Below are 25,902 nucleotides of genomic sequence, written 5' to 3' on the forward strand. Positions count from 1 at the left end.
TTACCTATTTATGGGGTACAGTATGATAACCCAACATAGTATACAAGTATAATAATCATAGGGTAACTGACATAAGACTTTAGACATTACTTGTGTTAGGAAAAGTCAAAAGCCTCTACTACGTATTATGAAGTATTCAATACTTTTTGTTAACCATGGTTATACCATAGATGTACTTCCGTTTTCTTCATGGGCATACAAATTCCTTGTATAGTTAATTATTATAGCTAATTTTCAAGCACTCATTTAGCACTTTTTATACATAAACGACTGAAGTGTGGTATGCTGTTAAAGCTTATCAACGGGCTCTCCAAACCCCTGACTTGTTATGTTTGCTTATCTCTGAGCTGTACACACTCCCACCTGGAGGGATTTCAAGCTGCCAACACGAACCAAGAAAAGCAGAAGTGCATCCTTATACAGTAGTTGCCATAGTACTTGTTCTGGTTATTCATATCAACTTTACACAACCTAGGGTCACGTGGGAAGAGGAACCCTCAGGTGAAGAATTGCCTCCATAAGATGGATCTGTGAGAAATTGCATTGATTTTGAAAAATTGACTGAATGAGAGGAGGAATCATTCCTGGGGAGGTGCACGAAAGCTGGTTGAGCATGAGCAGAAGAGAACGTCTGTGAAAGCAGGGTTCTTCCGTGGTTTTAGCTTCAAGCTCATTACTTGAGTTCCTGCTCTGAATTTCCTCGGTCAAATAACTTGCTGAAGGTCGCAAAGCTAATAATTAACCACTCAAAGTGCTTTTTCACCACACAATATAGTGCCTTGAGGATGGTTGGCGTTCAGTAAATACGTACGTCGCACTCTTTAAAAATATAATGGTAAACATTTTAACATTAGAAATATTCACACGATTGAAATTATTTCTTTAAAGTTTGCTCAGTATCTCAGTAAAATAGGTACAATATTCACTTCTCTCGCTTGAGCAAGGATGTAGTGGAAACCTTTGCTAGAAGTTTGACACATTCCGCTCTCCGTCGTCCCACCGCAGGGCTTTCTGGGAGTGGTAGTCTCAAAATCTGCGGACTCCAGCAGCAACAGCGGCGCTCGCTCCACGGAGGTACTACAGTGTGGCGCGCAAGTCTTGAGGCTCTTCCGCATTGCCTGCGCGCCCGCCTCAGCTATCATGGCGGCTCCCTTGGCCCTGGTGCTTGTGGTGGCCGTGACCGTGAGGGCGGCCTTGTTTCGCTCCAGTTTGGCCGAGTTCATTTCCGAGAGGGTGGAGGTGGTGTCCCCACTGAGCTCTTGGAAGAGAGGTGAGGCCACTGATTAGAGTAGGGCGGTCCGCGCTCTGCCAGCCTCAGTGAATTGAATTGGAGGTGGAGGAGGCGGACACAAGCGCGCGGTTCTGTGGAGACTGACCGGCGTCTGGGGGTTCTTCACGAGCTGAGGGCGGAGCTTTGGTGTGGAGGATGGGGTGTGGAGGAGATGTGGAGTGTGAGCCCTACTACCCTAGGGATGGGTATCCGAGGGGGCGTGTCCCAGTGTCCCGAGTCGGGCGGTGGGATCCGCGGAAGGATGGATATCCGAGGGTGCTGTGTGCACTGGGTCTTGTGAAGTATTAGCTTTTGGCAGTGAGATTGCAGGTGTTTCACTGAGTAGCAGATGGTGGAGTGGGTGACCGGGACGGAAGGAACTACCTTTGTAAGAAAGGTAGCTGTGTACTTAAGTTACCTCTGCCCAACCTAAGACTCGTCGTGAAGTTTTTCTTAGTTTGTCTTTTAAATATGTGTATGTCTATATGTATACACACACACATACATATGTATACATATATGTCCTTCATCAAACCCTATTGCATAGGCACAGAGATTGGGCTGAAGGAGCCAGAGGCCAGTCGAGGAGACAAGTTTTTACAGTCATTTCCTTAGTTTCTGACCCTGAGTAAACTGCCTTCCCTTTTCCAGAATGAATGAAGGACCAGGTTTGTGAAAAGATTAAAAAAAAAGAGGAGTTTCAGGTTGCAAAGGATCAAGAAATACCCGAGGTTGTGAACTATTCAGAGCAGAAGATGTGGGTTAGGTTGGGGCTACAGTTTGATTTAATTTTTTTTTTTTTTAGTCATTATTACTTGTATGTGTGTGTGTGTGGGTGTTGTGTGTGCTTGTGGGGGGGGGTTGTGTGTGCTTGTGGTGTGTGTGTTCAGAAGCCTAAGGAGGATGTCTGGTGTCCTTCTGTATTACTCTACCCTTTATTCCCTGAGACAGAGTCTACTTGAACTTGAAGCTATTTCAGTTGGGCTGTATGGCTGAGAGTCCCCAGGGTTTCTGCCAGTCTCCACCCCTACAATTCTCCAGTGCTCCAGTTACAGGCATCTCTGGCTATGGCTGTTGTGGTTTTGCTTTTTGGCAGGGTTGTTGGGGATTTGGATTCAGATCTTCCTGTTGGCACAGTGAGTGCTCTTACCCACTGAACCATCTGTTCAGATCAAGTATGAGTCTTTAAACAAAACAGAACCTAACGTACATTATACATAGGAAACACATGTAAGTGTAGACAGAGAGCTTAGTGAATGTTTATGCACCATGTATACACATGTGGATAGCCAGCACCTAGCTCCAAAACACCTCATCCTACAAGTCTGCTTTATGTAGCCTTACACTTTGCTTAGTATTTGATTTTGAAACAGGATCTCTTCTTTAGCCCAGCATGTACTCAGGTTCATGGTGATCAATCTTTCAAAGGTTGGTATTGAAGGTGTGAGCCACCACATCTAACTAAGGTGGATCCTCAGACTTTAGTGCCTGTTTTGATATCACTTGCTGTCATCAACTTATTTTTTAATATTTATTTTTTGTATATGTGTGTGTGTGCAGACTCGTGGGCTTGAATGGAGGCTGGAGAACACTTGTGGGAGTTGGATGTCTCTTATGGTTTAGCTTCACTCAAGTAAAGTTTCTAAAGTTTCTTAGTGCATGTCAAGGAGTATAGTAAGCTTCTAAAGTTTGTCTCCTCTCACTTAACCCCCACCATGACTCTTTATGGTAGGTGGTAGTATGCCCCCCATTTTACAGATAATGAAAATGGGACTAAGAGAAGAATTTGTCCAAGTTTAGCATTGAGGAGTAATAGTGGTGATTCTTGTGTGAGATGGTAGAACTTGGATTTGGTATCTTTGTATATAATTTGTTGTTGAAATGAATTGACGCTACTTAGTTCCTCCTCTTTTCTGGATACCAAAACACTCAAGGCACCACCAGGTCCTTCTTCCTCTACACTCTTAGAACCTTAGACATACCTGTAGTAAGATTTTCTCAGAACTTGGTATGGTGGCACAGGTCTGTAATCTCAGCACCTGCTGAGGCAGTAAGACCATGGGTTTGAAACCAGCCTAAGTTCCCTATAGAATTCAAAGCCAGGGCCGGGTGGTGGTGGCACACGCCTTTAGTCCCAGCACTTGGGAGGCAGAGGCAGACGGATTTCTGAGTTCGAGAGTTCGAGGCTAGCCTGGTCTACAGAATGAGTTCCAGGACAGCCAGGGCTACACAGAGAAACCCTGTCTCAAAAAACCAAAAAAAAAAAAAAAAGAATTCAAAGCCAGTAGAGCAAGACTCTCTTAAAAACAAAAATTAAGAGAGCAGGAAAGATGGCTTAGCAGTTAAGAGCACTGACTGCTACTCCAGATGATCTGGGTTCAATTCCCAAGCACCCACATGGAAGTTCACAACTCTGTAATTCTAGTTCTAGGGGCTCTGATATCCTCACACAGACCTACATGCAGGTAAAACATGGATGCCCACAAAATAACAATAAATATATCTTTAAAATAAGGACAACAACAAAAAAAACCCAGTAATTTCTCACCTTATATAAAATTTTGTTTATCTTGGGTCTTTCTATAGTAGTATGAGCTTCCTGAAGGACTGTGTTGTTTGTGTGTAAATTCCTTGGTGCCAGGAATACGACAGGTGTGTAGTTAGTTACCGCTGACTGATATGGAAAACATATGCTCTGTTAATTACAGAGTAGACTGATAGAAGAACTTAAAGACGAGGCAACACTGTGTATGGTTTCTAGAAGAGCAGGAAGGATTTGAGTCTCTCCGGCCCTGCCGTTTACTCCTTTGTGATTTCTCATCTGTGAGACAGGACACTAAATGAGTCCTAAGTACTAATTTCATTTTAAAGAGAGGATACAGTATCTGTCACTTGTATTTACAATTCTTTAACTGGGATAGATGAAAAAGCAGTTAATTGTGCCACACATGGTGTCTTGTAGTTGTTTTTTCTTTTCTTTTCTTTTTTTTTTCCTTCAAGTCAGGGTTTCTCTGTGTAGTCTTGGCTGTATTGGAACTCACTCTGTAGTCCATGCTGGCTTCAAACTAAGAGATCCACCAGCCTCTGCTTTCCATGTGCCAGGATTAAAGGTGTGCGCTACCACTGCCTGGTATATCTCAGAGTTGTAATCCCAGCATTTAGAGGCTGAGGTAGGAGATTCATTAGGAGATAGAGGCAAAGTAGACTACATAGTGAGTTCCAGACCAACATAGGCTACAGAGTAAGACTGTATCTCAAAACTGAACAAACAAGCAGGTGGTTCTATTAAAAATTTAGTGCTAGGCATTTAAAAACACTGAAGTAGGATCCATTCTGGTTTTACATGACATTTTGAGATTTTGGAGTCACTAGTTCTTTGGATAAAGGCCCAGTATCCTTGTAGACTTTGACTGGCTGTAGTATGGGTTTCTTTCTTTCCTTCTTTCTCTCTCTCTCTCTCTCTCTCTCTCTCTCTCTCTCTCTCTCTCTCAACATTGTGTGTGTTCTGTGTGTGCAGGTATGTGTCTTTATGTGTAGATCTATATTCTTTCTGATTGTGCTTCACCTTGTTTTTTGAGAAAGGATGCTTTTTGGTAGTATGATAAAATACTGATCAAAACTAACATGAGGAGGAAAGAGTTTCATTGGTTTACAGGTTACATCATCAGCGAAAGCTGAGGTAGGAACCTGAAGCAGAAACCTTAGAAGAGGGCTGGAGAGATGGCTCAGTGGTTAAGAGCACTGACTGCTCTTCCAAAGGTCCTGAGTTCAATTCCCAGCAACCACATGGTGACTCACAACCACCTGTAATGGGGAGATCTGATGCCCTCTTCTGGTGTGTCTGAAGACAGCGACAGTGTACTCATATAAAATAAATATTAAAAAAAAAAAAAAAGAAACCTTAGAAGAAAGCTGCTTACTAACTTGCTTCCCCTGACTTGTTCTGTTACCTTTCCTGTACTGTTTAGGCCTGCAGAGGTCATTAAGAAAATACCCCCACAGACATGCCCACAGAGCAGTCTGGTGGAGGCTGTATTTCAACTGAGAGTCCCTCTTCCTCTAGGTCTAGATATGTTGTTCAGTGGCCCTGAGTTCTACCTCAACACAGCAAAAACCCAACCACCAACCAAACTCCACCCTATTCCAAAATATTAATTAGGTAATAATCTCCTGGGAGAATGAAGAAATATTACAGCTAGGTGTGGTGGTACATATCTGTAATTTCCACTTGTGGAGGCCTAGACAGAGGGTTGTAAGTTAAAGATTTTCCTGGGCTCTGAAACAAGATCTAAGGAAAGGAAAGAGGAAAAAGAGGAAAGAAAGAGGAAAGGAAAGGAAACTGTGTTCAGTGCTGCTCCTCTGGTGTACTTTATGAAGGTTATTTCAAAAAATACATGAAAAAAATTTTAAGCTTATGAGTTCTTTGAGTTTTTAATTTAATTTTGTCTTTTAAAATATTTAGTTGTTATTAGATTAAAACAAAATCTCTATACCCTAGGCTGGCGTCTAACTAGTTATCAGGCCAAGAATGACCTTGAACTCCTGATTTTCCTGCCTCTAGGATTACACGAATATGCTACGACAGCCATGGTGTGTGTGTGTGTGTGTGTGTGTGTGTCTGTGTGTCTGTGTGTTGCTGGAGGTAAAACCTAGGTACTTGCCCATCTTAGTCAAAGGCTCTATGAATTATATCTTTAATTCTGAGTTTTTGCTTTTTTCTCTCAGTCTTTTGTTAAACTGATTTTACCCAGCTTGAGGTTACTTGAGACACTGTCTGACCACACCACATCCAAAAGAAAAAAACAACTAAAAATTTTCTAGCCTTATAGTATTGGTGCATTGTTATATATTGTTAGAATCTGGCAGCTTGATTAATTCTTTGGCTGTTGTTTCAAACATCGACAGCAGTCCATTATCAATATTAAATATAAAAATTTAATATTTTAGCCGGGCGGTGGTGGCGCATGCCTTTAATCCCAGCACTTGGGAGGCAGAGGCAGGCGGATTTCTGAGTTTGAGGCCAGCCTGTTCTACAGAGTGAGTTCCAGGACAGCCAGGGCTATAAAGAGAAAAACCCTGTCTCGAAACAAAACAAAACAAAACAAAAAAAGAGTATTTCAACTTCCATCCTTTTTGCTATGCCTCTGATTTTTCGTTTTGTTTGTTTGTTTGTTTGTTTGTTTGATTTTGAGACAGGGTCTCACTATATAACTCTGGGTGTCCTGAAACTCATTGTGTAGACCAGGCTGACCTTAAATTCAGGGAGATCTACCTCCCTCTGCTTCCTAAGCACAGTGAACATTTTTTGGTTTTAGTTTAGTTTAGTTTTGGATTCAGAGTCTCACTATAGTCCAAGCTGGCCTGGAATCCCATAAATAGACCAGGCAGCCTAGAACTTTTTAGTAATCTTGCCTCTGCCTCCTGAGTGCTAGGATTACACGCAAGTCACCATGCTCAGCCTGATTATTCTTTTAAACATTGAATGAATCATTAATAGAGTCTGAAGAGAATTTTATTGTTGTTGTTTTTTCGAGACAGGGTTTCTCTGTGTAGCCCTTGCTGTCCTGGAACTCACTCTGTAGACCAGGCTGGCCTTGAACTCAGAAATCCACCTGTCTCTTCCTCCCAAGTGCTGGGATTAAAGGTTTGCGCCACCACTGCCCAGCTCAGAAGAGAATTTTGACAGTCTTCTAGCTAAGATGGGAAATACACACTGTAGACCCTGAGAAAGTTTTCATACATGTCACCAACTCTTCTAAAGGACAGCATTTAATTGGGGATTTGATTACAGTTTCAGAGGTTTAGTCCATTATCATTATGGAAGAATGGCCGTTTGCAGGCAAACATGGTGCTGGAGAAGCCGAGAGTTCTATATCTTCATCTGAAGGCAGGCAGAAGGAGACTGTCTTCTGCAGGCAGCCAGGAGGAGGGTCTCTTTCCACACTGGGCAGAGCTTGAGCATAGACCTCAAAGCCCACCCCCACAGTGACATACTTTCTCTAACAAGGTCATACCTCCTAATAGTGCCACCTCCCATGGAGCCAAACATATTCAGACCACCACAATACTCAAATAAGTTTACTGATTTAGAATATCAAGCAAAACAAAACCACCAAAGGATTTACTTGCTGTGGCAAGATGCTTTGGCTTAGGCTGAGGGAAGTCTTGTGAAGTGGCCTAATGAATTCTCTCCTTGAGTTTAAAGACAAGTTGCTAGTGAGAGTTTAATAGCTGTCTTACAAAGCAACCTCTACATTGCTCCTTAAGGGATTTTTCTTTCTGGTACTAGAATAAAGGACTAGTTACAATTGTCTCTGTAAACATTTATATATTAATTTACTGTGTCTGTGTGCATAAGTGTACGTGCACATACATACATTTGTAGGGTTAAGACAGCTGATGGGAGTCGGTCCTCTTCTTGTAGCATGTGAGTTCCTAGAATTGAATTTAGGTCATCTGGCTTGACAACAAGAGCCTTTACCTGATGAGGTGTCTTGCTAGCCCTAGTTAAAATTGTCTTGTACAGGCTGGAGAGATGGCTCGTTGGTTGAGAGCAGTAGCTGCGCTTCCAGAGGACCCAAGTTCAATTCTCAGCATCCACATGACAGTTCACAACTGTCTGTAGCTCCTGTTCCATGGGATCTTTCTACTTTAGGATCTGATGATTGGACTCAGGTCATTAATCTTGGCAGCAGTCACCTAATCACTTAGAGCCATTTTGCCAACCCTCAAAAGAGGTACAGGGGGCTGGTGAGATGGCTCAGCTGTTAAGAGCACTGACTGCTCTTCTAGAGGTCATGAGTTCAAATCCCAGCAACCACATGGTGGCTCACAACCATCTACAATGAAATCTGATGCCCTCATATGGGTGTCTGAAGACAGCTACAGTGTACTTACATATAATAAATAAATAAATCTTAAAAAAAAAAAAGAGGTGCAAAAGTGCTGGAGAGATGGCTCAGCAGTTAAGAGTCCTTATTGGTCTATCTGAGTACTGAGATTTGGATCCCAGCATCTACATCAGGTTGTTTACAAACACCTGTAACTCTAGCTTGAAGAGACCTGACAACCTCTTCTGGTTTCCATAGGTACTTACACACATATACCTATACATACACACACATAGCTGTAAAAATATGTAAAGTTTCTGTTTATTCTTTATCCAATATTACTGTAATGTAGTGGGTTCAATCAGTCAATATTGTTTTTTTTTTTAAATGTTTATTTATTTATTGTATTGATGAGTACACTGTAGCTGTCTTCAGACACACCAGAAGAGGGCATCCAATCTCATTACGGATGGTTGTGAGCCACCATGTGGTTGCTGGGATTTGAACTCAGGACCTTTGGAAGAGCAGTCAGTGCTCTTAACTGCTGAGCCATCTCTCCAGCCCCTAGTCAATATTGTTAGTGTATATATCTTATAAGAATTGAGCCAGCTTTTGCCACCCACTGCTGCCGAGGTCTGTCCACTGCAGCTGACATGGGCTATGTCACCTCTTATCTGCTGGCCGCCCTCGGGGGCAACTCCTTTCCTAGCACCAAAGACATCAAGAAAATACTAGGCAGCGTGGGCATCGAGGCAGATGATGACCAGCTCAACAAAGTCATCAGTGAGCTGAACAGAAAAAACATTGAGGATGTCATTCCTCAGGGTGTTGGTGGCTCAAGCTGGCTGGTGGGGCTGTGGCTGTTCTACTGTCCCTGGCTCTGCAGCTCCTGCTGCTGGTTCTGCCCCACTTCCACCTTGCAGCAGAGAAGAAAGACCAGAAGAAGAAGTCCAAGGAGTCGGATGATGACATGGGATTTGGTTTGTTTGATTAAATTCCTGCTCCCCTGCAAATAAGGCTTTTTTATATATCTTGGGGGGGAAAAAAAAGAATTGAGGCAGTGCATGCCTTTAGTCCCAGCACTCAGGAGGCAGAAGTATGTGGATCTCCTATGTTGTGGCCAGCCTGATGTACAGAGTGAGTTCCAGGACAGCCAGGGCTACACAGAGACACCCTGTCTTGAAAAACAGAAAACAGAGCAAAATAAAAAGAATTGTACTGCTTCCTTGTGGTTGTCCAGTTTCTGGCCTAATGTTCAGTCCATGACCTCGTTTTGCATTTAGTGGTTTTGTCTCCTTAGTGACTACCAATCTGGGACATGATCTTTAATTTTTCAAGATTCCTGGGCAGTTATTTTGCGTTCAGTTTGGGTTGTCTGATGTTTTCCGATGGTTAGGTGGAGGGTATGGTTTTGCTTGTTTCCTCATCGTACCATTTTGATACCATGAGAACCACAGAAATGTTTTTATTACCACATCAGTGAATCATGAGATGCTTGATAATTCAGTTAACATATTGATGATTTTTTAATAGATCACCTGATCAAAGCAGGTACTGTAAGGTCTAGATGAAATTATTACTTTTCCCTTGCAAATATTTTGTTTTTCATACTTTTGCCCACTGACTTTAGCATCCACTAATGATGGTTTCCTTTGGAAATCATTCTGTGGGTCAGCCAAGTGATGACTTCCTGTTGCATTCTTCATTTTTTACCCTTTTTCATCCTGGTGTTGAGCTCAGATCCTCCCGCTTGCTTTGCATGCTGCCCTGCTGCTGCATCACATGTGTGCCCTTCCTACACTTTCCACTGAGAAGTCCGTATAAGGAGAGTGTCTTAGTTACTGCTTCACTGCTGTGAACAGACACCATGACCAAGGAAACTCTTGTAAGGACAACATTTAATTGGGGCTGGCTTACAGGTTCAGAGGTTCAGTCCATAATCATCAAGGCTGGAGCATGGCAACATCCAGGCAGATGTGAGGCTGGAGAGTTCCACTTCTTGTTCCAAAACAGCTAGAAGGCTAACTTCTAGGCAACTAGGATGAGGGTATTATAGCCCTCACCCACAGTGACGCACCTACTCCAACAAGGCTACACTTCCTAATAGTGCCACTTCCTGGGCCAAACATATACAAACCATCACAGAGAACATTTTTTTTTCCACCTATTTATTTATTTACATCATAGTTTTAATGCTTAGTATATTAATATATATTAGTATATCAGATGATGTATTTAAATAAGTCTCCATTAATCAATGTTGGGATTATTTTCAAGTTTTTATTAAGAGAGTCTGGAGAAATGGCTCATCAATTAAGAGCACTGGCTGCTCTTCCAGCGGACCCTGGATCTATTGCTGACATCTACTCAGTGGCTCACAGCCATCTGTAACTCAGTTCTAGAGGATCTGATGCTCTCTTCTGGCCTCCTCAGGACCAGGCACATATGTGGTGCACAAGCAAACACAAGCAAAACACTCATACATAGAAAATAAAGAAAAAAATATTACTCTGAGAGCTCTACTGAATATTTTGTCAAGGACTTGATCAGTTATTTCCTAAGATAATCTACCTTAAGATTTATCATTTGGGAGCAGGCCTGGCAGCACTGGCCTTTTATCCCAGCATTGCGGAGCCAGAGATAAGTGGATCTCTGTTGAGTTCAAGGCCACTCTGGTCTATATAGAGTTCTGAGCCAGCTAGAGCTACATAGTGAAACTTTGTATAAACCCAAAAATTATCATTTTGTTTGGGTGATACAGCTCAGTAGTGGAGCATTTGCTTAGCATGTACAAGTTTCCGTTGAGTCTACAGTGCTAAACCAAACTAAACCCTCCCCCAGATTTACCACCACCAAAACCAAAACCAAACCACCACCACCAAAACCAAACCACCACCACCAAAAACAAATACTTTAAGCTGGCCATGGTGGTGCATGCCTGTAATCCTAGTACTTGGGAGGTGGAGGCAGGAGAGTTAAAAAGTTTAAAGTGATTCTTGGCTGAGTAGGAAGTTTGAGGCCAGACTGAGCTCTTTAGCACATCAGCTAAACATCTCAACAAGCAAACAAACCAAAGTGTCGTCTTAGCTGGGCTTGATAGCTTGCTTCTATAATGCCAACACTTTGGTAGGGGTGGGGTGCTGAGGCAGGTGCCACAAGAGTGACTGCCTGTTTCACTAGCCTGGACAACACTTTTTTTAAAAAAAAAAAGATTTTTTATTTATTTATATGTAAGTACACTGTAGCTGTCTTCAGACACCCATATGAGGGTATCAGATCTCATTGCAGATGGTTGTGATCCACCATGTGGTTTCTGGGATTTGAACTCATGACCTCTAGAAGAGCAGTCAGTGCTCTTAACCACTGAGCCATCTCACCAGCCCCTAGACAACATTTTTAAAAGCCAGCTGCTGATCTTGTTAATTGTGCTTTGGAATAGGGCAGAATATACATAAAAGGAATGCTTTAGAATTGATGGAGGTTACAAGAAAGTAGAAATTATGATTTTTTAAGAATTTATTTAACTATATTTTATGTGTATGTATGTATGTATATCTGCATGTGAGTGTGAGCCTGTCAATGCAGAGATCAGAAGAGGGCCTATTGGCAGTTGTGGGCTGCCCAGCGTGGGTGCTGGAAATTGAACTGAGGAGCAAGAGTAGTTTGCACTCTTAATTGCCATGCTATTTCTCCAGACTCAGAAGTTTACAGTTCCGTATAATACTTTCTCATAATGAGCATTGCCCATGATGGAAAGGTCTGCTTTGTATGTAAGAATTGGCCATTGTTGAAAATTGTGTGTGTGTGTGTGATATTCTTTGAGAATTTCATATGTGTGTACGGTATTGAAAATTTTTTCAAATCAAGACCTTCATCCACTTGCTTGACCTGAGGTAAAGAGATTAGATAAATTTAGGGTTTTTCTTGGTCTTAGGAATATCTAACACTTTATGACCATTTGCTGATGTCTTTAAAGTGTGAATGAACTTGTCTTTCTTCCCTTTCAGTGGTTGAAGGCCTTGCACTGTTGGATCTAGGAGTGTCTCCATATTCTGGAGCAGTGTTTCATGAAGTAAGTATGTGCTTTCTTTTCTGGCACTGAGAGTAATTTATAGTCAGATACCAAAGCCTGAACTCTGTTTGCTACAGACATTTAAAAAGATCTTTTTTTTTTTAAATAGGAATAGCCCTTTTGTAGAATTACAGGAAAAATGATCTAGGTTATGATTTTAAAAACTCGAGAGAGAGAGAGAGAGAGAGAGAGAGAGAGAGAGAGAGAGAGAGAGGCATGTGCGTGTATGCACATGTGTGTGTATGTGTGTATGTGTGCAGGCGTTCTTGTGTGTGTGACAACTTTCAGGAGTCAGTGCTTTCAGTCTCCTCATGCCAGTGTAGCTGCCAGAGAAGCTTCTGGGTTGTTCTGTCAGAAGTTCTGAGATTCCAGATGCCACCAGCTTTCTGTGGGTTCTGGAGACCAAAAGGAGGCTTCCATAGAAGTTATTTTCTTTTTATTGCAAGTTTTTTTTTTTAAAGATATATTTATTTATATATATGAGTACATTGTAGTTGTCTTCAGACACACCAGAAGAGGGCATCGGATCCCATTACAGATGGTTGTGAGCCGCCATGTGGGTGCTGGGAATTGAACTCAGGACCTCTGGAAGAGCAGTCAGTGCTCTTAACTGCTGAGCCATCTCTCCAGCCCTTATTGCAAGTTTTAAGCAGCTCTCAGTCTATGAGTCACTGTATGCTAAGTGACATGTTTTGTTTTTGTTTGTTTGTTTGTTTTTGTTTTTCAAGACAGGGTTTCTCTGTGTAGCCCTGGCTGTCCTGGAACTCCCTTTTGTAGACCAGGCTGGCCTCAAACTCAAGACATCTGCCCGCCTCTGCTTCCCAATTGCTGGGATTAAAGGCATGTGACACCACTGCCCACCTCATAAAACTAGTTCTTAAAACTAATAAAAGCAAGCTAGGCATGGGCTCCCACTGTAACCCCTGCTTTCCAGGGGCCAAGCCAGGGGACTGCCATGACGAGGCCTGCCCAGGCCCGGGCTATATGCTGCTCTTATCTCAAACTGGCAAAAGAACAAAAATATAAAAATGCTCTTTGTTGGGTAATCGTCCTTATCTCTTGGATTTCTGCCCCACACATCTTTCTTGTTAAGTTTTTCCTTGTTCAGAAGTTGCTCATTTACTCTTTACTCTGCAGTTAGGAACATTTTTCTAAAATATGAATATGAATCTGTCACTGTTATGCTGGGCACCTGTATTTGCCACTAAACTCAGGCTTAAAATCCAGATACATAGAGGAGCTCTTACCGAGTTTCTTTCTCATCCCTTTTTCTCTTCCCTTTCTTCTTTCCTCCCTTCCTTTTCTTAAGCACACAAGTCAGTTATTGGGTATATATGTTTGACTTCCACATAATAACCCACTAGCCCCAAAGACCAGTGTGACATGGGCCTCAGGTGTGTTTTAAAGCATGAGAAGTTTTCAGTGTTATTAGGCCATGTTTCTATTGTCTAATCATCTTTGCTCATGCTGTTGTCTCCTAGAAAGCCATTCTTCTCCCTTTTTTGTGTGTGCATGGCTCTATTTATGAGATACAAACTTATATTTTACCTTCTCCAGAAAACCTTCCAGCATCCTGCATCACTTTAGACTAAGTTCAGGGCTCCTCCTCTATCACCCCAGGGATCTTACGCCTTCCATGGCTCATAGCCCACTCTTTTTATTTTCCCAACACAGGGTTTTTCTGTGTAGCCTTGGGTGTCTTGGAACACACTCAGTTGACCAGGCTGGTCTAGAACTCAAGAGGTCCACCTATGTCTGCCTCCTGAGTGCTGAGACTAAAGGTGTGCGTCGCCACTGCTCATATCCCATTCTTAAAATCAGCCCTAATCTGCCAGGTGTGGTGGCACATGCCTTTCCTCCAAGCACTCAGGAGGCAGAAACAAGTAGATCTCTGTTCTATATACAGAGCTGTAAGTCAACCAGGGCTACATATTAAAACCTTGTCTAAAAAAAAAAAAAGAAGCCAGCCGGGCAGTGGTGGCACACGCCTTTAATCCCAGCACTTGGGAGGCAGAGGCAGGAGGATTTCTGAGTTCGAGGCCAGCCTGGTCTACAGAGTGAGTTCCAGGACAGCCAGGACTACACAGAGAAACCCTGTCTCGAAAACCCCCCAAAAAAAAAAAAAAAGAAGCCAAAATTACCTTTATGCTTATTTTTTATATATATTTTAATATTTTTTTTAACTGGATATTTTCACGTATTTTTTTTTTCCCTCAAAACTGTTACACCTTTTCATCACTGACTTCTGGTGCCTACCTCAGTGTCTACATTCTCATGCGAGTCCCTGTTTCTCCTCTCATGCCTTTAGAGACACTTGTACTTACCAAAGGCCATTTCTTACTAGGTTTCAGAAATACAAAGTAAGACACAGACACTGGCTTTATAATACTTGCCTGTCAGTCACTGTGTCTGTCTTTCTTTCCTTTCTCCCTGCCCGCTTTACTTCCCTTTTCTTTTGAGACAGGATCTCATGTAGCTCAGGCTGGCCTCTTTATAGCTGGGGCTGATTTTGAATTCTGGGTCATCTCACTGTTGTCTCCCATGTGCTAGGTTTATATGCACTTGAATTTTTGAGATGTATTTATTTTATGTTTATGGAAGTCTTGCCTGCATGTATGTCTTTTTTTTTTTTTTTGGTTTTTGTTTTTCGAGACAGGGTTTCTCTGTATAGCCCTGACTGTCCTAGAACTCACTCTGTAGACCAGGCTGGGCTCAAACTCAGAAATCCACCTGCCTCTGCCTCGAAAGTGCTGGGATTAAAGACGTGCACCACCACTGCCTGGCAGTGCATGTATGTCTTATGTACCACATATGTACAGCTTCCACAGAGGCCAGAAGAGGGCATTGGATCCTCTGGAACAGGACTTATAGACAGTTGTTAGCTATAATATAGGTGATGGAAATTGAACCTGAGCTCTCTGGAAGTCAGTGTTCTGAATGACTCAGTTATCTCTCCAGTCCAGGTTCTTATGCTTATATTTTTTAAATAAACAAACAGACTCCAGAGCAAAGAATATCATCAGAAATGACAAAGTTCATATCAGAGTGATAGGATGGGTTTCTCAGGAAGAGTAGTTGCAGATCTCTATGTACTAATTACAGCTTTAAAACATAGTAGGTGAAGACTGATAGACTAGGCAGGGGAGACAGCTCAGTGGGTACAGATGCTGGCGCTGCAAGCCTGACATCTTGATTCCAATCTCTGGAAACCACGTAAAAAGCCAGATGGGACACATGTATTTTCAATCCTAGCACTTTGATAGTTAACTAAGGCATAGAGACAGGAGACTCACCTGGCCCTAATGGGTCAGCTAGCCTGGAGTACACAGCATAACAGTGTAAACAAAAAGACACCTCCGCCTCAATAAGGTGGAAGATGACAATTGATTCCTGAAAGTTTTCCTGTGACTTCCAAATGTGTGCTATGGTGTGCACCTCCCCACACTTAAAAGACTCAAGGCTAGTCTCTAATTAGAGTTGGAGATTTCAGTATTTCTGTTAACAGATGATTGAACCAGTGGAAAATTAGCAAGAATATTGAAAGTGGGTTTTTAAAAAGATGAGTCTATTCTAAATTTCTATGTGTGAGTGTTTGCCTGCATATATGTATGTGCATCATTTGTGTGCCTGGTGTCCTCAGAGGTCAGAAGATAGCGTTGGACCTCTGGAGTTATGCATTGTTATGAACCACCATATAGTGACCTCTGGAGTTATGCATTGTTATGAACCATAATATAGGTGCTTTGGGTTGAATCTAGGTTCTCTGCAAGAGCTAGTGCTCTAAACCACTGAGCCCTGGCTCCAGACTCAATAATATAGAAATTTTGACTAATGTTGTCAGCCAGATTGATCTAGAATGCCCCATTCAATAACATCTAAGTGCATTTTAAGTGTGTGTAGAACATTGGTACCAGAGACTATGTTCTGTCCATAAAAGAAGGTTCAATGTATGTATTTGTCACTTAAGAGATTCATTTTTGCTGACCGTAGATGAATTAAAGAATTAACATCAGGAAGATATGTGGAAAATCCCCCAAATCTTTGGAAATGAAATAACCCCTGAGTCAAAGAAGCAATTAGAAGGGAAATTAGAAAGTATCTTTGAAACTAATGAAAGCAAAAACCTTAGTTTGTCATATACGTAGAATGTCACTGAAGTAGGACTTAGGGGAAAATTTATGGCCATTCAGATTGATATACAACATAGGGCAGATTACATTCAATATATGCTCTTTATTGAAAAAGCTTGGTCTTGGAATGTAGCTTAGTTAGTAGAATTCATGCTTACGTGTACAAAGCCCAAATCCCTAGGTTTAATCCCTGGCACTCATAAATCCAGGCATGGTGGCACACACCTATAATACTACCACATAGGAAGAAGAGGTAGGAGGATTAGGAGTCCAACATGATCTTTGGCTACCTAGTGTGAGTTTGAGGATAGTTTGTACTATATGAGACACTGTCTCTTAAACTCAAAAAGCAAAAGGAAGCAAGGAAGCAAGGAAGCAAGGAAGGAAGGAAGGAAGGAAGGGGAAGGGGAAGGGGAAGGGAGGGAAGGTAAGGAAGGAAGGAAGGAAGGAAGGGAGGGGAGGGAAGGGAAGGAAGAAAGGAAGGAAGGGGAAGGAAGGGGAAGGGAGGAAGGAAGGAAGGAAGGAAGGGGAAGGGAGGGGAGGGAAGGGAGGAAGGAAGGAAGGAAGGAAGGGAGGAGAGGGGAAGGGAGGGGAGGGGAAGGGAGGAAGGAAGGAAGGAAGGAAGGAAGGTGGCATACAATAGTAGTTTGATGAGTTAATATAGTTTATTACTGTCAGATGACTTTAAAGCTAAAAACATAACAAACAAAAACCAAAAAACCCCACTTTACTAGACACGAAGAGGATTATTTTGTAATAAGATAAAAATTGATTCAAAAATCAATAAGGATGTAGAAATTTAAAAAATATTACCATACAAATTATAATGTATATACCATAAAACTATACCATGCAGATTTGTATACCATACAAATTGTATATAGAATATATTTATATACAATATATATTTATATAAAATATAGAATACTGTGCCCTTAAACTGCATTTTTTTCAAATGTATGTAGATCACTTGCCCAGACTCACCAAATGATAAACCATAAAGTAAGTCAGAACATACTTTAAGTTATTAAAATCATGTATTGCACTTATAATGATGATATTAGAGTTAAGCTACAAATAAGTTACAATAATATAAAAAGAAGAGCCGGGGTCAGTGATAGAATGTTTAGCATGTGCAAAGCCCAAGGTTTCATTTCCAATACTTCAAAAATAAATGACAAGCTATGCAGTGGTGGCACACCTTCAATCCCAGCACTCGGGAGGCAGAAGCAGGAAGAGCTCTGAGTTCCAGGACAGTCAAGACTATACAGAGAAACCTTGTCTCAAAAACAGACAAACAACAAATATGTGGACTTAAGCCAAATTCTCTTTTGTATTTATACTGAAGATTGAGCATAGGACTCATACATAATGAACACAGCGCCCCCCCCCAACCCGGGCTAGTGTGTACATTTCAAAGTAGTCTCAAAGAAAAATGTCATGGAAATTAGAGTATATTGTCTTTTTAAAAGATTTATTTTTAATTGTGTGTATATGTGAGTGCTATGTGTACAGGAAGCCCAAAGCATCAGGTCCTCTGGAACTGTAATTACGGGCAGTTGTGAGCCACCTAATGTGGGTGCTGGGAACCTAACTCCAGGTCTCTGCAAGAATGGCAAGTACTCTTAACCCCTCTTTGCCTTCTCTCCAGCCCCTAAAATATATTTTTAATTGAATGATAGTGGAAAAAAAGCAACATACCAAAATTTTTGTGTTAGTGCTAAGAGGAGAATGTATTGCCTCAAACAAAAAAGGAACTATTACAAAAAACAAACAAACAAACAAACAACAAAAAAAAGGAAATATTAGAAACAACTTTATGTTAATGAGATGGAAATTTTGATGAAAATGTACATAAATGTCTAGAAGATACTACTTACCTGGATTAATAAAACAAAGCAAATCAGTATAATGTTTACTACATGAGAAAAACTGAACCCACAAGTTAAGTCTCTCAAACAGAACAAAACAGAACCTGCTGAAGCTGGACTTGGTGGTACACATGTAACCCCTGTTCTTGGCAGGCCAAAGCAGGAGCATCGGGAGGGAACTTAAAGCATCATTGGTCACACAGTGTATTTAAGGCTAGCTTGGCCTGCATAAGACCTTGTCTTTGGGGGTGGGGGGGTTCAAGACAGGATTTTTCTGTGTAGCTCTGGCTGTCCTGGAACTCACTCTGTAGGCTAGGCTGGCTTCAAACTCAGAAATCCGCCTGTTTCTGCCTCCCAAGTCCTGGGATTAAAGGAGTGTGATATCACTGCCCATCAAGGCAAGAATTAACATTTTTAGATAGACTTATCAGAGAATAGAGGAAGGAAATTTTCCTAATTTGTTCCATTCAACATTCTGTCCTGTATGGAGTGTACCTCCCTCCCTCACTCCTTCCCTCCCTCACTCCTTCCCTCCCTCCCTCCCTCTCTCTTCCTCCCTTCCTTTCTTTCTTTTCTTCTTTTATTTTCAAGACAGGATCTCATGTAGCCCAGATTAGCATAGAACTTGCTATATCCAAGATGACTTTGAGTTTCTGATTCCCCTCCCCTCCTGCCCCTGCACTTAAATCCTGGAAGTATAAACACTCACCATCATACTAGGTTTTTGCAGTGCTGGAGACCAGCCCTGGGGCTTCATGTATCCCAAGCAAACATCTTAGAGACTGAGCTATATCCTATCCCCTATTTACTTTTTCAGATGGGGTAAACTGAAGTGCCAAGGCTGGCCTTGAACTCCTCCTAGGTTCAATCTGTCTTCTCACCTCAACCACCTGAGTGTTTACTGCAAGTGTGAACTACCAAGCCACACATGCCAGGCACATTTCGAATTAATATCAGGTCTTGTTAATTCCTCTACTATATTCTGTTGACATTTTCAGTGATACCATGTGGTTCAGGATGCCAAGTTTTTCAATTAGTAGAGGATACAGTTGCAGGAAGAACCAGATGTTTTAGCTGAATAAGTTTTTCCCCATCCCCAGTTTGGAAATTAATAAATTATATTAAGGTATAACTTAATTTTTTTCCTCTTTGTTTTTTTCCTACAGACTCCATTAATAATATACCTCTTTCACTTCTTAATTGATTATGCAGAATTGGTATTTATGGTAAGTATCTTTCCAGAGAAAATCAATATCTCTATGTACAGATTTGTATTTATAGTTTGTTTTTAAGAAAATAAAGAGCTGGGTGGTGCTGGCACATGGCTTTAATCTTAGCACTTGGGAGGGAGAAGCAGTTGGATCTTTGTGAATTTGAGGCTAGCCTGGTCATAGCAGGTTCCAGGCAAGCAAGGGCTTTATCATGAAACCCTGGTCTATAAGAGAAAAAAAAAAATGGAAAGGAAAAACAGGAAGTGGAGTTTCTCAGAAAGCAAGAGGCAAGCCTTACTATCTTTAGTGTGGACCTTGGCTTTGGGGTGGCAGGATGGTGTGTGAGGAATAGGCAGGGACTCTGACCAGTTCTTCTTTCTTACTCTTTGGTTTCTGGACTATGTGGTCTTCAATTTTGTAGCCTCAAATTCTATGGTTGGCTTTAACTGTGTCAATTTGGAGGGGATCCTGAGTTCCCTAAGCATCCTGCCAAGATATTCTGAGGGGGCTGAAGAGGCTTTCAAGGACAAGAATTGAAGATTGATATGACAGGGCGAGTTATGAGAGCAGAGCAGCTGGAAACATTGGTCTGGAGTAAATCTGGGTCAGGATATAAAACACTGCTAGCTGTAAGTTAGCAGGAGGTGGTGGTGCACACCTTTAATTTCAGCACTCAGGAGGCAGGGGCATGTGAATCTCTTGAATTTGAGGCCAGCCTAATCTACAGAGAGACTTTCAGGATAGCCAGGATTACACAGAGAAGCCCTGTTGAACACCCCATCCCACCCCGTCCCGTCCCACCCCCACCCCCCCCAAAAAAAAAGAAAGGGAAAAAGAAACCCTGAAGTCTTCCTTAATTTTATTGGCTGCTATTTATTCAAGACTTGGAATGTGTGAGGCACTTGGCCTACCTGAGGCTTACAGATCAGTGGGTATTACTGTCATTTATCTTTATACACAAACATACATATATATGTCTTTGTTTTGTTTTTGAGACAGTCTCATTATGTAACCTAGGCTGATCTTGAACTCATGAGAGTCCTCAGCCTTCCGGGATTACAGGTGTTAACCACAATGCCTGGCTTATTTTCATTTAACTTGGTATTCTAGAGACATGGCCATCAGATTAACTGGATAATAACCCAGGGGATTTGTTGTCCCATCTCCCTAAGTAAGCCTGGCCTGACTGTGAGTTTGGTACTGGGTAACCAGAGTTCTTCAGGCCTGGCAGCATCCAGTATCCTGAACTGACCTGGTTCTGTTTCCTATTACTCCTCTTTCTCTTGACAGATAACAGATGCCCTTACTGCTATTGCCCTGTATTTTGCAATTCAGGACTTCAATAAAGTTGTGGTAAGTCATTAGTGGGTAGGACAAAGCTGGTGGGATTTGGTAACTCACTTATTATGGCAAAGAATCAGAAGTCATGCACTTAAAGATCCAAGTATGTAAGAATGTTAGGAAGTTCAGCAGGGCTGGTGAGATGGCTCATTGGATTAAGGCGTTTGCCAGCAAGCCTCTGGTGAGTTCTGTCTCCAGGGCTAACATGGTGGAAGGAGAGAAAGGATGACTGGAAGTCATCCTCTGACCTCTACTTATGTGCAGTGACATGTGCACTACCGCACACATACAGACACATGTAGACACGCACACACACTTCAAAGAAAGAAAGGGGGAGGCATGTTTGTATTGGCTCACACCTGCAGTCCCAGCGCTTAGAAGGTAAAGGATGTGTGAGAAGTGCAGGGCCATTCTCTGCGTTATGCCAGTTTGTGGCCAGCCTGGGCTTAATGATATACTATCTAAAATAAAATTGTATTCTATTTATTTTTTAATTTAATTTAATTTTATTATTTTCTGTGGGGGTATTTTGTATGCATGTGTGGTTGTGTACCACATGCATGCAGTGCCCTGGAGGCCAGAAGATGTTGGATCCCCTGGAACTGGAGTGATGAAAGGTTGTGAGCCACCATATGAGTGCTAGGAATTAAACCTGGGTCTTCTGCATGAACAAGTGCTCTTAGTCACTGCACCATCTCTCCAGCCCCTAAAATAAAACTTTTAAAGTCTTCTCTTTTATCAGTTTATTTTTCATTTATTTATTTATTTATTTATTTTGGTTTTTTGAGACAGGGTTTCTTGTCGTCCTGGCTGTCCTGGAATTCACTCTGTAGACCAGGCTGGCCTCGAACTCAGAAATCCGCCTGTCTCTGCCTCCCAAGTGCTGGGATTAAAGGCGTGCGCCACCACTGCCCGGCTAGTTTATTTTTTCAAAGGGAAAATGAACATAGCCTTTTAAGTCACTGTATTAGGCCTCTTGAAGTAAAATTGGATTCCCATTGTTGATAAATCAGTTTTCCTTCAGACAGTAATTTGGGGGTTGGAGATTGAAAGCAGGGCGTTGGAAAATGCTAGGCAAGTGCCATCCCACGGAGCTGCACTCCCCAGCCCTGAAAGAATAATCTTAATTAGAAAATTTGGCATATTGGGCTGGCAAGATTGCCTAGTCTATAAACATGCCTGCTGCCAATCTTGGCAACCTTAGTTCAGTCCCTGGAACCCACACGATGGAAGAAGAGAACTGACTCCAGCAAGTAGACTTCTGATCTCCATAGGCATGCCACGCTACATGTGAGCTCCTACATACAAATAAATAAGTGAGAAAAAGTATTGATGTAAAGTTTATTCCTAATTATGTAATAGCCAAGGAGAATGGCATCTTGGGACCATTCTCCTTGTCCAGGCTTCTGAGAGGACATGTATGCCTGGTGCCTGCAGAGGTCTGAAGAAGGTGTCAGATAGCCTGCATCTGGAGTTACAGATACCATGTGGGTGGAGTTGTATGTCACCGTGTGGGTGCTAAGAATGGAACTCAGGTCCTCTGCAAATGCTCTCAACAATTGAGTAATCTTTTCAGCCCCGTGTGTTTGTGTGTGTGTGTGTGTGTGTGTGTGGTTTTCTGTGTTTTTGTTCCTGTTTTTGAGACAGGCTCTTACTTGGTAGTCCAGGATGACCTTGAATGTTTAATCTTGTTTCTACTGAGTGCTAGATTATAGGTATATACCACCATGTCCAGCTCACTATGCTATTTCTTAGTGTGCCAAGGGGTGCTCTTATCCCCAAGACTGAATTAAAATTTGAAATATTTTTGTTTCTCTATTTCCAGAGTTCAGATTATTATGATATCGGATCTCTTGGTTGAGTGAGTTGACCAACACTCTGTCACAAATGACCTCATTTCGAATACCAGCTCTTTTGTTTTTTATAGTGCTGGGAATCAACCCCAAGGCCAGTGATCTATGGCTGAGCCATATCCCCAGCCTTTTTGTTTGTGTTTTGAGACAGGGTCTTGGTATATAGCTCAGGTGGACCTAGAATGTGATCTTTGTGATTCATCCTCTTTAGTCCTGGGGCTAGAGGTATGTTTCACCTTTATATGAATGCTGGAAGCAGCAGCTCTCAGTACTGCTGTCACATCATATACTGCTCTATTTTTTTTTCTTTTCCAGTGTGTAGAATAAGACCCAGGGGGATGGAGAGATAGCTCAGCGGTTAAGAGCACCAACTGCTCTTCAGAGGTCCTGAGTTCAATTCACAGCAACCACGTGGTGGCTCACAACCATCTGTAATGGGATCTGATGTCCTCTTCTGGTGTGTCTGAAGAGAGCAATGGTATACTCATATCCATAAAATAAATAAATAAATCTTAAAAAAAAAGACCCGGGGTTGGGGATTTAGCTCAGTGGTAGAGCGCTTGCCTAGCAAGTGCAAGGCCCTGGGTTCGGTCCTCAGCTCTGAAAAAAAAAAAAAAAAAAAGACCCAGGGTCTTATGTATGTGAGGCAGTCTACTACTGAGCTATACTCTGAGTCTTATTTATTATGTGTATACACTTGTGATGGCACACATGGAAAGTACAACTTGCAGGTATTGGTTTTTGTCTTCCATCATGTTGGTCTCAGAGATTGAACTCAAGCTGTTGGACTTGAGGGCAAGTTTCTTCACTTTCTGAGCCCTCTTGCTGGCCCTGTTTGTTTTTTAGACAGAGTCTCTGTATGTTGTTCAGACTGGCCTAGAACTAATTATGTAGCCCTAATTGGGCTACCTCCTGAGTGCTGGGATTACAGGTATATGCCACTATACCCAGACATATGGCTATTGATTTAGGTAGAATGTCAGTACATGTATTCCTGAAAGGCCCTACTTTGTTAAGGGCTTTCTTGAGTATTGTCATCATTGGCAAAATGTTTATGCTCCACTAAGTAATGCCTCCCACCCATGCTCATGCAAGTAACTAATTAAACTCAGCTGGTCTCTCAGTCTCTGCCTCTCTCCCTGCTCCCTCTCTCTTATACACACAGACAGACATACAACCATGCACACAGATGAAAATAGAGAGGCTCTAGAGAAATGGCTCAGTGGTTAAGAGCCCTGATTGTTCTTCTAGAGAACTCAGGTTCAGTTCCCAGCACCCACATGGCAGCTCACAACTGTTCAGAATGCCAGTCCCAGGGATCCAGAGCCCTCTTGATCTTTCCAGGCTCCAGGCACTCATGTGGTTCACAGACACATGCTGCTTGCAAGACAGCCATATCATAAAATAAAAGAAAGTAGTAAACCAGGCAGTGGTGGCACATGCCTTTAATCCCAGCACTTGGGAGGCAGAGGCAGGTGGATTTCTGAATTCGAGGCTAGTCTGGTCTACAGAGTGAGTTCCAGGACACCCAGGGCTATACAGAGAAACCCTGTCTCGAAAAACCAAAAAAAAAAAAAAAAAAAAAAAAGAAAAAAGAAAGAAAGAGAGTAGTGAGGGATGTGTTGGGACAAAGTACAGCAGGAGTCAGTAGTTGGAGCTGGCTGTGGTTAAAATACCATTAGGCACATGTCTGACGTTTCAAAGGATAAGTAAAAATTACATTTAAAATTCTCCGTTGGTTACAAGGATCTTTATAGTCCAGGGACATTTGTCTTGGTAGGATTTGAGACTTTATCCCTGTAGTCTGCAAAGCATCCTGGAAAACTGGTTCTGAGGGGACTTCATAGCCTGCCCTCTTTCCCCTGTCAGCCTGTGGGATATGAATGCTAGCTGATGGTAGCCAGTTGAGCCTAATCTATCCTTTTCTGCAATGATGTTTCTATTTTGGAACTCCCACCCAAGAATTTGTTGGGATACATCAGGGAGAACAAAGAACTTTGCACCCTTGTGTGATGCGTCCTAACTCCAGCTCCCCAGCCATTCCTGTTCCTTTCTCCATCATAATGCCTTCACACTTCCTCTATGAGAGTATAAAAGAAGACCAAACAAACAAACCTTTGAGATAGAGGAATGAGGAAGGGAACCTGAGACACTGTGCATCCAGGTCATTGAAACTGCTTGAACATGTTTTGCTGATGGAACTTTCAAGCCCTGCCACCACTGATGGTACCTCTGAGAATGACTAAGTGGCTTTGCCACACGTTAATCCATTCATTTGCCCACTGTGCTAAGTGTTAGGCATACACAGAGAGCAAGTTAAGTATCCCGAACACTTGTGGAACTTAGACTCTAGGGAGGAGCCAGGCATTAGTCAGTTAGAAGTACTGCCGTGAAAGAGTGTTTACAGTAGAATGTGTATACACACCTAAAGGAGCGTACACCTTCCCGGGAAGGGAGGTCATAGCTGAGCTCTCAAGGCTGTGTGAGAGTCAGCTAGGGGAGAGTTCTTGGAGCATGAGGATCTGGGACTTGGTGAGGTTGGTGGGAGACTGACTGTGAGGACTGGAGAGGTAGGGTAGGACAAACCGTGGTACAGACCAGGACAAAGATTTTTGTTTTCATCCTGAAAGCAATGGCAAATCATCTGTTTTATGTGTCTTGTGTGCCCTCTCCCACCTCTAGTTTAAAAAGCAGAAACTTCTCCTAGAATTGGACCAGTATGCCCCAGATGTGGCTGAGCTCATCCGAACCCCGATGGAAATGCGCTACATCCCTCTGAAAGTGGCCCTGTTGTAAGTACTCCCCCACAAATCAGAACTCAGTGCCAGCAAATGCAAGGAAAATCTGACGAAACTCTCCCGTGTTGTAGTTGTAGAGATTTGCAGTCTTAGTCATCAAGTATTTGCTGTACTTCTCTTGCACAACTGGGGTTTTGGCCAGCGACAGAGACAGAGCCATTCTGTCTCTGTTGAGACAAAGACTCACACAAGGACATGCACAATCCAACCCTTCTCAAAGGCCTTCTGACTCAGTGCTGGCCTGGGCTCCAACCTGATTGTAGCTAGGGTTTCTAAAAAATGGTAGTTCTTTATTAGTAGTGTTTTGAATAAAATTTTGGTCTTTATGTGCTGCTGTCTCACATAGCTTCTGTATTTCATGTATGATTTAGTTCCCTGTTTATAATTCAGAAAACTGGGCTAGGTGACGCTTTAAGAAAGAATTCTCTAGGAGTAGTTAATGCGCCAGTGAGTATGATCCTCTCAGATCATTCTTGTCTGTGTTTCTGAGATAGGCAAAATGAATTATTTAATCAGCCTGTAGTCA

General features: G+C 42.2%; 1 protein-coding gene and 1 pseudogene across 1 annotated transcript in view; both read left to right on the forward strand.

Annotated features, from left to right (window-relative positions):
• The first annotated feature begins 987 nt into the window (after positions 1–987).
• Positions 988–25,902, forward strand: part of Pigu (phosphatidylinositol glycan anchor biosynthesis class U) — a 71,528-nt gene continuing 46,613 nt past the window's right edge. The window contains exons 1-5 of the mRNA XM_028775280.1: positions 988–1,270; positions 12,108–12,172; positions 19,340–19,399; positions 20,675–20,737; positions 25,261–25,370. Coding sequence (XP_028631113.1) covers positions 1,141–1,270; positions 12,108–12,172; positions 19,340–19,399; positions 20,675–20,737; positions 25,261–25,370 — 428 coding nt within the window. The 5' untranslated portion in view covers positions 988–1,140. The remainder of the gene's footprint in view (positions 1,271–12,107; positions 12,173–19,339; positions 19,400–20,674; positions 20,738–25,260; positions 25,371–25,902) is intronic.
• Positions 8,754–9,181, forward strand: LOC114627451 (annotated as a pseudogene).

The sequence above is a fragment of the Grammomys surdaster genome, unplaced genomic scaffold (genome assembly GCF_004785775.1).
Source record: "Grammomys surdaster isolate TR1022 unplaced genomic scaffold, NIH_TR_1.0 254, whole genome shotgun sequence".
Lineage (NCBI taxonomy): Eukaryota > Metazoa > Chordata > Mammalia > Rodentia > Muridae > Grammomys > Grammomys surdaster.